The sequence below is a fragment of the Octodon degus genome, unplaced genomic scaffold, assembly GCF_000260255.1.
Source record: "Octodon degus isolate 3935 unplaced genomic scaffold, OctDeg1.0 scaffold00004, whole genome shotgun sequence".
Classification (NCBI taxonomy): Eukaryota; Metazoa; Chordata; class Mammalia; order Rodentia; family Octodontidae; genus Octodon; species Octodon degus.
This window is the reverse complement of record NW_004524580.1, coordinates 29132317-29146045: the sequence shown is the minus strand read 5'-3', so window position 1 is coordinate 29146045 and position 13729 is coordinate 29132317. Positions and strand designations below refer to the sequence as shown.

General features: G+C 43.8%; 1 protein-coding gene across 2 annotated transcripts in view; it reads right to left on the bottom strand.

The window, feature by feature from the left end:
* The window catches only part of Gas2l3 (growth arrest specific 2 like 3), a 35406-nt gene extending 21928 nt beyond the window's left edge, over positions 1–13478 (bottom strand). Inside the window, exons 1-3 of one of the 2 annotated variants that reach the window (XM_023716761.1) lie at positions 13426–13478; positions 4880–4927; positions 932–1100 (exon numbers count right to left, since the gene is read on the bottom strand). In XM_023716761.1, coding sequence (XP_023572529.1) covers positions 932–1100; positions 4880–4903 — 193 coding nt within the window. In that variant the 5' untranslated portion in view covers positions 4904–4927; positions 13426–13478. The remainder of the gene's footprint in view (positions 1–931; positions 1101–4879; positions 4928–13425) is intronic. The other variant, XM_023716766.1, reaches the window with a different exon arrangement.
* Positions 13479–13729: the final 251 nt, after the last annotated feature.

The window sequence follows — 13729 nt, the reverse complement described above, 5'->3', positions numbered from 1 at the left end:
GCGCCTTACGCACGCACCTCCACCTCACGGTGGGTGTAATCAGCGCTGCTAGCATGACTTTTTAAAAGATGGACTGTTACAATTTAAAAGTAAAATACCAATACAAATTGCCAAAGAATGGCAACTTTTTGCCTCTAAAATGTCTTCTTTAAAATATGATTAAATAGTAAACTTTAAAAGTTACCAAACTGATACTATACAACTACAGTGTTTCATATGTGTTTACTTATCTTAAGAGGACCAGAAATAAGCTTTAGGATGTTTCTTTCATTAAACCCTTCCTGGGCTATACAAAATTCCATATTTACAGGAAATGTTTCCTGGGAAGAAAGCTCAGGCATTCATCATACTCTCTAGTAAAATAAAACGGACACGATGCCCGACTTTCTCTAACCCGGCACTGCCTCCTCAGTTTCACGACTGTCCCTCAGATTGTCACGGCTTACCTAAGAGCAAGGGGCATAGCATGGGGTACAGTAAAATCAAAACAAAGCCAAGCCAAATTAGACCTCTGTACGTGTTTCATTTCATTTTGTTTTGAAACAGGGTCTAATCATGTAGCCCAGGCTGGCTTCAAAGTCACAGTGATCCTCCTGCCTCAGCCTCCCGAGAGCTGGGATTACAGGCATGCACCACCCCACCCCACCACAAACCTACGTACTTTCTAAAAAATATTTTATCGTTAGTAATGAAAGGATTATGGAAAGCTACTGTCCTTTTCAATTAAATTTCAAATTTTCTGCTATCACAGAGCCCAAGTTTTGGGTGGATCCGGGTATTTCCTCAACTGGACAGAATGCAAGCTTGATGAGAACAAGGATTAACTATTCCATTCACTAGAGTCCCCAGGCATCTGCAACAAGCACTCCTTTGACACACAGAAAAATGTGTTGAATCAGAGAACAGAGCGCGGGGTATCTTCGAGCCTTACCTAATAAACCAGCCAGCCAGATGGACAGGTCTTCCTGCATGGGCAGCAGCGTGGCTTCGTGCCTCACAGCTATCCACTCATCATACTGGCAAACATCCGCCAATCCTGGCCCGTGTCTGGGAGTCAGAGGGCTCCGTGGACTGAGCGGCAGATCCTCTCCAAACCACACCTGAAGAAAACGCCGATCAGCTGAATGGATGCAGCCTTTGCTCAGGGTCGCCATAATCCGTGTCTGTACTCAAACAATGAACTATAAAGCCACGCGTTACATACATGGGCACAAAACTGAGATGGCGCTCGGAAATTATAACTGAATTGGAAGCAAATGCTTAGTTTAGACACGTGCTGATGTTAACATCTTGATTCTGACGATTTCATTGTGTTTGTGTAGGAAGATGTCCTTGTTTTAACAAATACATCCTGAAGTTCTCTGTGGAGCAGTAGACTGGCCACTTAAGCAGTGCAACAAACTAACTCCAACATACTGTACTTAACAACTGCTCTGCACGCTTGTTTAAAAATTTCAAAGCATTTAAAAAAGTGTAGTGAATCTAGTCCTTTGTTGGCTTTTAATCAGAAAATATTTCCCTTTACAATTCATTGCACTTATTGAGATTTGTTGAGGGAAGTCTTACTATACCAAATCACAAGCCAAAGCAATACTTATGTAATCCAAATGAACTTTGGGGAAAGATAAAGAACCAGCTTCCAATCTTCTATGATAAGAAATAAACGTGCTTTTAAAAAAGAAGTCCTGAAGTCAAAGCAAGAAAATGACTGCAAGGATATGCAGAAGGAAGGAAAGAAATCTAGTAAGATTACCCAAAAACAAAGTGAAAAATAAGTAATCTGAGGAACATTATTTCCAGAATTATGTACAGGTAGAGACCGGCAAATGAATTCCTAGACATATGAGGATTCTATAAACATCTAGGATAAATACTAAATGTTATTTATTTCCCAGAATTCTCTCAAAATGATTTTAAAGGGAATATAGTAAAGATTTACTAATTCCTTCCTTCATAAGCATTTTATTTCATATAAACCTAGAACTCAATATAATACACTCAGTGCACAGTATTCAATGAAAAATACTTGTTACATAATTAAAGACTAGAATAGACACTAGCAAGTGCCTCTCTCATCAGAGCCAAGGTGCGTCATACCATCAGCCATACACTACAGCCCATCCAATGTGCTGCTGTCCTTCAACTAGGTGCCTGAGCTAAAATCAGGCAAAGCAGGCATGCGTGTTTGTCCACAAGTCCCCAGTCCTCATAACTCCCCTGGTGCCATCGAGCATTTCACAGGTGACAAGAAAGCCCATTATGCTTGCCTGTGCCTCTAGCCACACTGTTTCTCATATGTGACTGCACTGTTTTCCTGCCAGCTCTAATAGACAATGAATGATCTAGTGATTAAATCACTGCATAAATCAAGAGAAAATTGTTCTGTGATATGTTTGGGATTTCACCAGGTGCCGGCCACATTTTGGAAATCGTGCTACCAGCGCTATCTAGACCCAGTTCCGGATCAGGGATACACAAGCCGGAATTACTCTTTGGTGTGAGGTCTGTAAACTCCATGTGGCCAAATATTACCCCGTTATTTTTCTAAATAAAGTTTTATTGGGACATACACACACACACACATACACACACACACACACACACACACGATGAGCACAAGTCAGGAGGGTGGTTTGAAGAAACTTGATGGTGACCCTTGAAACTAATATTAGCAGAAGTCCTTCTTACTTTCCGCCACATGAGAGAAAGGAAGACATGCTGCATTACCCTCTTATTATAAGCAGAAGACTTAATAATACCTTGGGCCACTCAACAGCATGTAAATGTTAAAAAGTTAGATGTTCCTAACAAAATCTGCACACACGAAAGTTGTTCCCTCAGCTGAGAGTCATCATATGGAAGAAACTGGTAATCTACAGCCAATCTACAGAGCTCGCTCACACTTAGGCTACACTGCATGCCGACAGAAGAGAGCCGCTCCTCAGAAAAAGTTCAAAGCTTTTAGCAGATTCTCGAAAAGGACTACAAGTTAGAAGAAACAACAAATTCTTGCTCATTGGCTTTGGGATTGTGTGTTTCTTTAGTAATCAAAATAAAGAACATAGAGCCGGGGAGATAGCTCAATGGCACAAGTGCCTGCCTGGCAAGTGCAAGGTCCCAAGTTCGATTTTTGATACGAAAAAAGAATAAAGGACACAGAAGAACAACACAGGACATTTCAGTGTATTAAATTAATAAGAAATCAGTTGATGCTGGCTGTCCCCTCTCACAAGGCATTTATACTAGCTGTCTAATCCATTTATAACTAGCTGTCTAATCCAGCTAGCAAAGAATGAGGTAAAAATCTTTGGAAGTTCTCACCTGAGTGAGAAAGGTAAAAACCTCCATGAGACACATCAAGGGAAAGAGTGTTGGAAAAGAATTAATGAAGATAGGTGTGTAGGATCCAGATCAGAGAAGATTTCATGGACCCATAAGATGAAACCATGAAAAACATCAAGAGAAGATTAATGGCCCTTCAGGCAGAAATCAGAAAAACATGTATGCAATATGGCAGAGAAAAGTGCTCTAGGAGGAATCAAGGAAAAAACTGACAGGAAACTAATGAACTGCTGGGGCTGCAATAAAGACAGAGTAGAGAAAGACTCAGAGCAGAGATAGTTCCAAGTAAAAGGAATTCCGAACATGTGAAGATGGAGGAGGACCAAGCGCTTTGGGAAACCGGCCAGATCCCTAGGTGTCAAAAGGCCTCTTAGAAAAGCAGATGGGTGTGGGCAGCGGCACTGAGCAGGTCGCTGGGTAAGGAGAGCCGTCCTCAGGTTTTCTTTTCCGTTCCGCCTAGACAGGGTCTCACTATGTGGCTCAGGCTGGCCTTCGTCTGTCATTCTCTTTCTTAATTGAAAAAATAATGAAAAGAGTGAACAAAAGGGCAGGCTTTCGTGACACAAGCTCGAGGCCGAGGTTTACAGCTGCATAATTCTGGCGGGCCGTCAGGGCAGCCACAGTTCTGAGGCGCCGTCCAGGGAGTGCGGCTCCAGCAGGTGCTGGGCTTGTGCCACCTCACGCAGGGCCGGCTAGGCCCGGCCTGGAGTGAGGGAGCAGACACTCACACAGGGAGGATGCGATCTCAAAGGGGCAGAACTAAAGTCTGACTCGAAAGTCTTTCCGATGCATTTCATTTGCAGGTGCGTGCAGCTTTCTAGGCATAGGGATTCAATGTGACTTTTTTTTTTTTTTTTAATGTTTTTGGTACAAGGTCTCACTACCTAGCTTAGAATTATAGTGATCCTCCTGTTTTTAGTCTCCTGTAATCCCAGAAGAAAGCCTGGGATTACAGGCTTTAATGTGACTTTTATCTTTAACAATCTGATCAGATTCTATTTATATCAAAAGAAAGAAAAAAGGGAGATTTGAGAAATAGCAACTAGCAACCCTGGAATCACTCAAGTATCACATTATTCTGGTTCTTCTCATTCCTGCACCATAAAATAAAAACTTCACTCTTTCACGTTTCTCATTTTAATGCTTATTCACACCCAGGCATTCACAGAGCATGTATACAATTATCTAAAATTAAAAACAAATACATACATTTATTTTCACTTAAAGTTCTTTTAATTGCAAATACATATTCAATAGTATTGAGAGGAAAACTACAAAATATTTCAATATTTTTCAAGGTGGTATAATAAGATGCACCCACCAACCCTAAGAGAGTTCTGATTTTTCCAAATAGTCAACATGCATACAAGCCTAAAAATAAAACCTAGAACTAGAAAGTCAAAATACAGTACCCATTATTAAAATGTGCTATTTAAAAATTCTAGTGCAATAAAAACATTTGGCGATAATTGTAGTACTCCACTAATTATATTAATCCATAATGTAAATAGATATTTTTCCCAAGAAAAATACTTACTTGAATTGCAGGCTGCATGGTCATCTAGGTAAACATGAAACTGTTATTCTGAAAAAGAAATAATATATCAACAAGCAGGCAATGAAGCTTCCCTACTCCCTAGTGCCCCCAAATTGCACGATTTAGGGATGTGCTTGGCTCTTCTGTTCGCGAACCTAACACATTCTCTTCAAGTTAGGATAGTCTGATTATCGGAGAAGCCACAGTGACTCCTCACCTCTTGCTTCCTCAGGATATTTCTCATTTGAAAGAGGAAAACCCTAACCACACTTCAATACACTGTTTCTGTCACCGGTATCAAAGCAATTCTTCAAGTATCTGTCCAGCAAGATAAAATTAAGAACACAGTGTAGCTCTTCTGCTAGTCTCCTAGAATTCTACTTTTCTCTCTGAACAAAATATAAATATTAAATGAACATAAATAACATAAAACTAAACTGAAATTCAAGCATCTTTCATCTGATCTTCATAGAGATGATGCAAGCTTATTTGGATGGACTTTGGGTTTTGGTGTTGCTGTTCCTGTTGTTTGGCTGGTTGGTTTCTTTTTTTGGGGGGGGGGTAACCAAGAATTTAACTGAGGACCTTGCGCTTGCCAGGCAGCCACTGTGCCACTGAACTATCCCCGGCCCCTCAGACTTTGTATAAATTCACAAGCTTTTTGTGTTAGACAACAGGTAATAAAAGAAACTATCAACTTTAACTGTAAAACAAAAATATTCAATGCCTCCCTATAATAATTTTAAAAAACAAACAATCCCTCAATTTCAGCTTCTAGGTACTACTATTGAAAACCACAAGGAAAGAAAAACTTTAATTAAATGAATGTAATTCTTTAATGTTTTGTGAAAGGTTTAAAAACCCTCAGAATCATGTAGGATATACAAAACCAGGTTATTGATTGCTTATAGTAACACAATAAATTAATGTTTTTTATGTTTTACCACCATTGAAACATTCTAAGAAAAAATAAAATAAAATAAAATAAAGCCACTTCTAAGAGGCTAAAATGCCAAGAATTTCCACGGAGAAGTTCTGTTCTCCCAGTTTTTTTTCGTTTTTTTTTTTGTTTTTTTTTTTTTTTTTTTTTTTTTTTTTTTTTATATTTTTTATGTTTTTAGTACAGGGTCTACAGGGTCTCACTACGTAGATTGGACTTGTAGGATTCCCATTTTCAGCCTCCCAAGCACTGGGATTACGGGCACACGCCACCACACCCAGTCTCAACTGCAGTCTCAGCAAACCCCGAGGACAGGGCTAGCACAACACACCGGGGATTGAACCTGGCTGCCATGCTCTGCCTAAGCAGGCGCTTTAGTCGGCTGAGCCATCTGGCCAGCCCTCTCCTTGCAGGTCTAACAGACACACCTCATGTGCAGGGCTAGCTCACCATTCTTCCTCAGGAACATCTCCCCGGGCACCAAAGTTGATTGTGAGCTGAACCTAACCGAAGGCCTACTATGGGACCACATTTGCTTTGTGGGAAGGCAAAAGACAAGAGAATGTCCTTTCTGTTGTCGTTTTTCCTTCTCTCCTCCACAGCAAAAGGCCAAAGTACAAGTGTGCATTACTAACGAGCTTGTTATGCTTCCCACGAGCCAATTCAGTAGGGAATACATTTTCCTGTAGCATAAATAATCCTTTGTCCCCAACAAAGATCCACAGTAAGAAGCTTCCGAGTCCATTTTTTAAAAATGCAGCAAAGAAGCTGCCCCTACGAAAATGGAGTTCCTCATCACCAGACAAGAGCTGTAACAGTTGGAACTGCCAGCCCCGAACAAAAGCGAGCCCAAATTATAAGGCGTGTACACACGCAGAACAGTGACACATTCACAAAGCCCCATCGCAGGAATGCTCGGTCGCTGTGCTTCTCCAGAAAATTCAGCAAAATCAGTTGGATGAAATAAACGAGGAACTTGTGAACAATACTCAGTTACTTGAACTTTAGCAAAAGTCTTATGCATAGTCTTGAACCATTCTTGTGGAACTGAAAGAACTACTTTTAAACTGGCAAAGGTGTAAGCATCCAGATTATCTTTAAAGAGGAATTCTTTAAAGACCACTCAGATAAGTTATAATGAACCCTCATCACATACCCTCATATATTAAGTACCTTGTGTGTGTTTTTATTGGAAAATTATATAGTCAACATAGTAGTCAAGCATCCGTTCCTCAGTGTGGCCATTGCTCACGTGGTACAGTTTTCTGGCCATTCACTCACTATTCCCTTCCCAAACCATTCTTGTATCTTGGACATTTGACGACAGGAGTAGCTTCCTAGTTATTTCCAGCCCTGGTCTGCACCAGACCACTACGCTTGCTTATTCCTTCTTTTCATGCCTATTTTCATCATTTCTGTCTGTCCCAAAACATCTCAGCCTTCATCTTTTCACGTAAATCAATTATACTGAATCCTTAACACTTATTGTTGGAGCCACATCTTAATTGTCTGAGTTGGTACTTGCAGGGGAGGGGCCTCATTTTTGCATTTGTTTTTGCCTTTCTCCCTTTTTGGAAGTCTACTTTGACTCTTTACCAACAGAAGGCAGGGCTGGGGGAAGAACTCCCAGTTCAGCTACACGCTAACCACACTGGGATCTCTCCTGAGACAAACCTCTGCAAAGATCGAAAGCATGACATTCACTTCTTGGGAAACGTCCGACCGTGCACGCCCACCAGAAGCTTGCCAGGACTTGGGCCTCACCCCTGCATCCTAAAATGTGTCGTTGGCGCCACCATAAATAACACAGTGATTAGTTACAGTGAGGCTCTTTTTCATAGTTTGGCTTAGACCACAGGAGAAAGCCACCCTGTGGAACCAACCCTCAGTCTTGTGGCTGTAGGCTCTGAAGCCAGGCGTAACAGAACAACCACATTTTCCTTCCTCTTCCACATTATCACACATGCCGATGGAGAGAATTCAAAGTAGCACGGCTCGTTCTGATACAAGCCTGCGTTCAATCAGGAAGAAGAGCAAAAAAGCACAGAAGTTAAGCAAGCTTCATCAGGAAAAATACAGCATTAGTTGCCACTGATTCGCCCATCCATTCACCACTCAGCCACCAGTACTGGCGAGACCCATGGCTACAAGGGTGAGACAGGGACCCAGGCTACAAGGGTAAGACAGGGACCCAGGCCACAAGGGTAAGACAGGGACCCAGGCGGGAACAGTGGTGACTGCTGGGCAGAGGAAGAGGAGATTTGGGAGAAAGGCAGAGGGGCTCTTTCGATGGGAGCAGAAATATTTTATAGCATGGTAAGTGGTGAGAACATAGGTATTTTTATACAGGACTATCTGTCTGTACATGTGTTAAAAACCACTCCACATTTATAATGTTTCATTTAGAAAAAGTTGGAAAAAAATAACCTTGCTTATTTAAAAAAAAATAAGTCTCACATTGAAAATTTTGTCTTAAACTGGGCATGGGGCTACACACCTATAATCCTAGCACTCAGCAGGCTGAGACAGGAATATCCTCAGACAACTTGGGCTCTACAGAGGGAGTTCAAGACCAACTTGAATTACATAGGGAGAACCTGCCCCCCAAAAAAATACCCCACAAAGCGATTATGACAGATACTTTCCAATTGCCTACCAGAGAAAAGAGAAATGCTATATCCACACCTAACATGTTGCATATATTTTTAAATGTGAACTACATAACCTGCCATAAAAACACCAGGGTGGTAGAAGGTATGAGACACAGCTGGCACGCATCTAATTCACGAGCTGGAAGTAGTAAACCTTCCAAGCCTTGGCTGTTCTCATCTGAAGAAAAGGGCTATTACCACCTCCCTCATACAGCTGCTATAAAAATTAGAGATGATACAGACACAGTACCTGGCATACAACCAGCACTTAATAAATGAGTCATTATAATTCTATGGCCAGCCATAATTATAGTTCATTTAATATATTTATCAAATTAAAACTACACATCATTAAACATAATTTACATAGCTTCTTTTACCAATACAAAAATATGGCTATAAGTGAAGGTAAAAGTCTTCAAATACCCACATCAGAATCAGAACTCAGAACTTGTACCTAAGATTCTCTCTGCTAGAAAGAGGCTTTGGGAATTTATTTCTAACGCTGGCTCTTTGCTCCGGGAGCCTCCCTGCCGGGCTCTTCACTGCCCGAGCTGTACCCACCTCTTCATGTGGGAAACACTCACTCAGCAGCATTACTCCTGCACTCTGCCGGCCCCACAGGTGAACAGAACAGCCACGCCACTGCCCCTGCAAACCGATGCACTGGCGGAGAAGGCTGGACACAGCAGAGCCACAAATGAAGGCGTGAGGTTAAACTGCTGCCACTGATTGGGAGGAAAACGCACAGACTCCAAATGAGAACACAGCAGGCGCCTACTGCGGACTTAAAACGAAGGAAATCATTTGCTAGAAGAAAAGCGTAAATGTGCAGAATGGTAGGAGTCAGCCAGAGAAGAAAGAACAGTTCTGTGCCTTTTTGCAAAGGCTGTGAGCAGGGAAAGCACTCAAAACATCACTAGTAGACTGGTATCAGGTAGAGAGCATTCGGATACTGTCATTTATAATTAATACATCATCATCATCATCATCATCATCATCATCATCATCTACATGAATGGGATTGATACAGATTTTGCCTCGTCCACAGTCCAAAGAAAATATGTATAATGATTATGGGTTGAGGTAGTAGCAGGTTACTTGAGCAGCCTTGTGTACCCGAGGGCTCAGCAAGACAGAAACAAGAACAACTGAGGCTGGTATCCGGTACAAGATCCAAGAGGTCAGCTGTGCCAGGGGCCAGGCTCTGACACTTGCAGTACCTGGCACTGATTCAATCTGAATGACCTAACTTTGTATTACCTACAATTTTTAATTTGTCATAAAATTTTATGGTCATTGGGCCAGCCAGATAGCTCAGCGCATTAAAGTGCCTGCTTAGGCAGACACAAAGGCTGGGATTCGATCCCCAGCCTACCTGCCAGCCCTGCCTTGAGAGTGAGCATGGTAGTGTGTGCCTGTAATCCCAGCGCTTGGGAAGCTGAAAACAGGAGAATCACTCTGAGTCCAATATATGTAGTAAGACCCTATAGACCCTGTAGACCCTATAGGCCCTTTACTAAATACATTAAAAAATTTTAATACAAAATAAATAAAATTTTGTGGTCACAAATTTAAAAACTCAAAATCAGTTTGCATATATATATATATATATATATATATAAAGACAAATAAGCAAAACATACACTCACATAAAGAAAAGTAAGAATAATATTTAATAGTCATTAAGAGAAAACAGCTTAACTGGTATGTTGGACGTCCATACACTGGATTCACTAAGCCACCCAAAAGAATAAGACAGAGCCACTGCCCCGACAGAGCCACTGCCCTGATACAAAAAGTGTCTACTACATAAACCAAGGCAGCCAATAGAACAGTGGACATAATGTTACTGAGATCACAGTGCTTTTCTAAAGTCTGGATGTATAAAAAAATATTTGAACATAGTTAATTTTTCCAACAACCTATTTTATTTTTAGGATCAAAAATACGAACAAGTCAAGGGGAAGGGTGTAGCTCAGGGTGGAGCACTCACTTCACGTGCGTGGAGTTTTGGATTCAATCCCTAGCACTGCAAAAAGTAGGTGTGTTCGTGTGTGTGTGTGTGTGTGTGTGTGTGCACATAAACAAGTCAGATAACCAGGGGAAATGAGGACTTTATGCTTAACACTTCACATGAAGTGAGGCCCTTCCCACAGGTACGAGTCTGCCTGCTGGCCTACAGCGAGCTGCTGAGTGCTAGCTGCCGGCCAGCACGTCAGCAGGGTCCAGATAGCTGAGCTGAATGCCACAGATTCCTGCCATGCTGTCTGCAGCAAAGACACACCTAGTGGAACTGCCACACTGCAGGTCTTTGGAAGTTTGTTACTCATTCATGAAATGTATAGTAACTTTCTATTAAACAATGTAACATCGTCTGTAACATCGTAATAAGTGGAGAAAATGGCTTGAGATTTTGGGAGAAAAACTAAAGAAACAATTGTCATTGCTGTCTCTATGTCCTAATCATTACCTTGAGTCATTTCTCTATGACACTTCCAAGTAAACATTAAGGAACTTACTATGCGATAAACCGGCTCACAGACCCCGCCACCTCCCGTCCTCTCCACGAGGACACATCACACGGCTTCACAGGGTGCAAAGGTGCATCTAACCAATGCATGGAAAGCAATAACAAGCAAGACGCATGCATGCACTACTGCAAGGAAAACACATACTGCATATATGAAGTTGGTTCTTCATCAACAGTCAGGCTCAAAAGAACTACTGAATCAAATGAAGGTTTCTCTTTGTCTTCTTACATGCTAAGATATTACAAAGTGGCTTTTTAGCAAAAACTGAATAAACAAAAACTAAGTGAGGAACTTCACATTAGGGAGCATTACTTCTGAGCTGATTTCTACGTATCATTGGACTCGTTTTTTTTTTTCACTAGTCACATGCATGCTGTTGACATTATTCTCTTACCGCAAGTTATTTCTTACTACTTTCTAAATTAATCAAATACTGATAAGAAGCCCTCTCCCTCAGCAGAACTGAATCAGACCATGCACACAACCTACTTCAGGGGAGTCATCTAATGCCGGAGATATAAAGCAAAAGTAGCGATATAGCAAAGAGCCTCGATGCTGCTTGGAGTGAGGCAGTCGGCACTGAATTTTGAGTGGACTTTGTAAGTTCTTTCCCTTCTCTGAGTGTTAGTCTCCACATCTCTAAAAAGCTGGGCATGGTGAAGCCCTCCTATAATCCCAGCACTTGGAAGGCTGAGTCTGGAGGATGGCCACAAGTTCAAGGTCACCCTCAGCTACATAATGAGCTCAAGGCCAGCCTGCACTATCTAGTGAGACCCTGTCTCATCAAAACACGTCTGTGAAATGCAGACAAACCACGTGGAGCACAGGAGTACTAAGCAGTAACACAAGTGAAGCACCTAGAACCCCGCACCTGGTACATTCTAGGTAATAATGTTTGACAAACAGCAACACAAGTCCTTATCATGTTCCAGGTATGATTTTAGGTGCTTTACCTGAATAATTAGTCAGTGACAACCAGTACTACAAACACAGCCTTCACCTTCTGCTTCTCTCCATTTTTGTGGCTAATTTTCAATCTCAGTTAAATACCACACAAATCAAAAAGGTACTGTGGTAGGTACTGTGCTAAACTAGTCTAGAGTCTTTTTTTTCTTCTTTTTAAGACAAGGTCTAACTATGCAGTTCAGGCTGGCCTTGAGCTCATTTTGTAGCCCTGGCTGGTCTTTAACTCACTGCGGACCCTCCTGCCTCAGCCTCCCCAGCACTGGGATTACTGGTGTGCGCCAACCACGCCCATAAGGATTATTTCCTTTAATTCTCACAACAACCCTGACATCAACAGAGTAGAAACTATTATTACTAATATTTTACAGATTAGAAACTGTAGGCTTAGCAAGATTAAATAATTTGCCTAAGGCCACACACCTAATAAAGTCTGATGTTAGATCCTACACGCTTAGCAACTCTTTTAGTATTTTTCAAAGGAAAGTACAACTTTTAAGAATTTCAAAGCTATTGCTGAACGTCAGTTAGTTTTACTGAGTTCTGGAAACTGATGAGTCACATGACCACGTGCACCGCTGCCCATCGGTTGTCCCCTGAATCGAACCCGCTCCCAATTCCCTGCGTGTCAGGACAGGTAATCTGCTGTCGACAACCTGCTTATCTTTTAAGAAAGCAGTTGCTGACGCTCTGCACTCGTGCAAGGCAGAAACCCGGACTTTGACACAGACCAGGCTGCAGAAAGCCTGCGCGGGCCGCCTACTCCGCCCACTTGTCCCGCGCGCCGGACCTCCGGCAGGCTCGGTCTCCGGATGCCAAAAGCCTAGCAAGGCACGGGGGCGACTGCATGGGACGCCGGCTGGCTCTCCTCGGCCTCCCGGAGCATCTCAAGCCCCTGTCGGCCAGCCTCCCCCAGGCGGCCTGCGGGTGGGAATGGATTGCGCAAGGTCTCCAGGAAAGTCCTCACTTCCGCCCTGCGGCGGGAGACGGAGCCCTAAGGAACCCGGGGAGGGCGCGAACGGAGGAGGGGCCGAGCCTCCCCTAAGGCGAGACGACCGTGTCAGCTCTTCTCTCGAGAGCGGCCGTGAGGATTCAGGGGAGCCCCGCACTAGGTTCTGGGACTGGGGACCCGGGACCCGGCCGATGCCCCTCGGGGCGGACGGGGACCCCAGCTCCGCCGCCGCTCGCCGCGCCCGCTGCGCCCGCACACCTGTGGGTCGCCGGGGCAGAAGGTGGGCGCCGCATCTCCGTGACGGCGCCAGCAGCCAATCGGAGCGCGCGCCCCCCGCAGCGGGCCAATCGCAGAGCCCCTCGGTCCGCCGCTCCGAATCCCCGCAGAGCCTCCACTTGGGCTCCGCAGACCCCAAAAGCTGCTGAGGCCGTGCCGAGTCGCTGGAGGCCCAAGAAGGCGAGGGAGAGTTGGCGAGGCGAGGAGAAGGCCACCAGGAAAGCACTCACCAGCGCGGGCGCGGAACGGCCGCTTCTCTCTCCCTCAATCTGTGCCGGCCGACACGCCCCCGCCAACCGCCGCAGCGCTGGGGTCCCAGGGTTCGCCCCGGAGCCCCGCCGCCTCTTTCGAAGGGGCCAATCAACGCGCGGGGGCGTGGTCTTGGGCTCCGCCCCGGGTGCCCGGGAACACGGGACCAGCGCGCGCAATTGAGTCAGCCAGGCGTCTCCCGAGCGGGGTGGCTAAACCCCAATTTTCTTTCCTGTTTTTCGTTCTTCCCCACGCCCCAGTACTGAAGACTGAACCCAAGGCCCT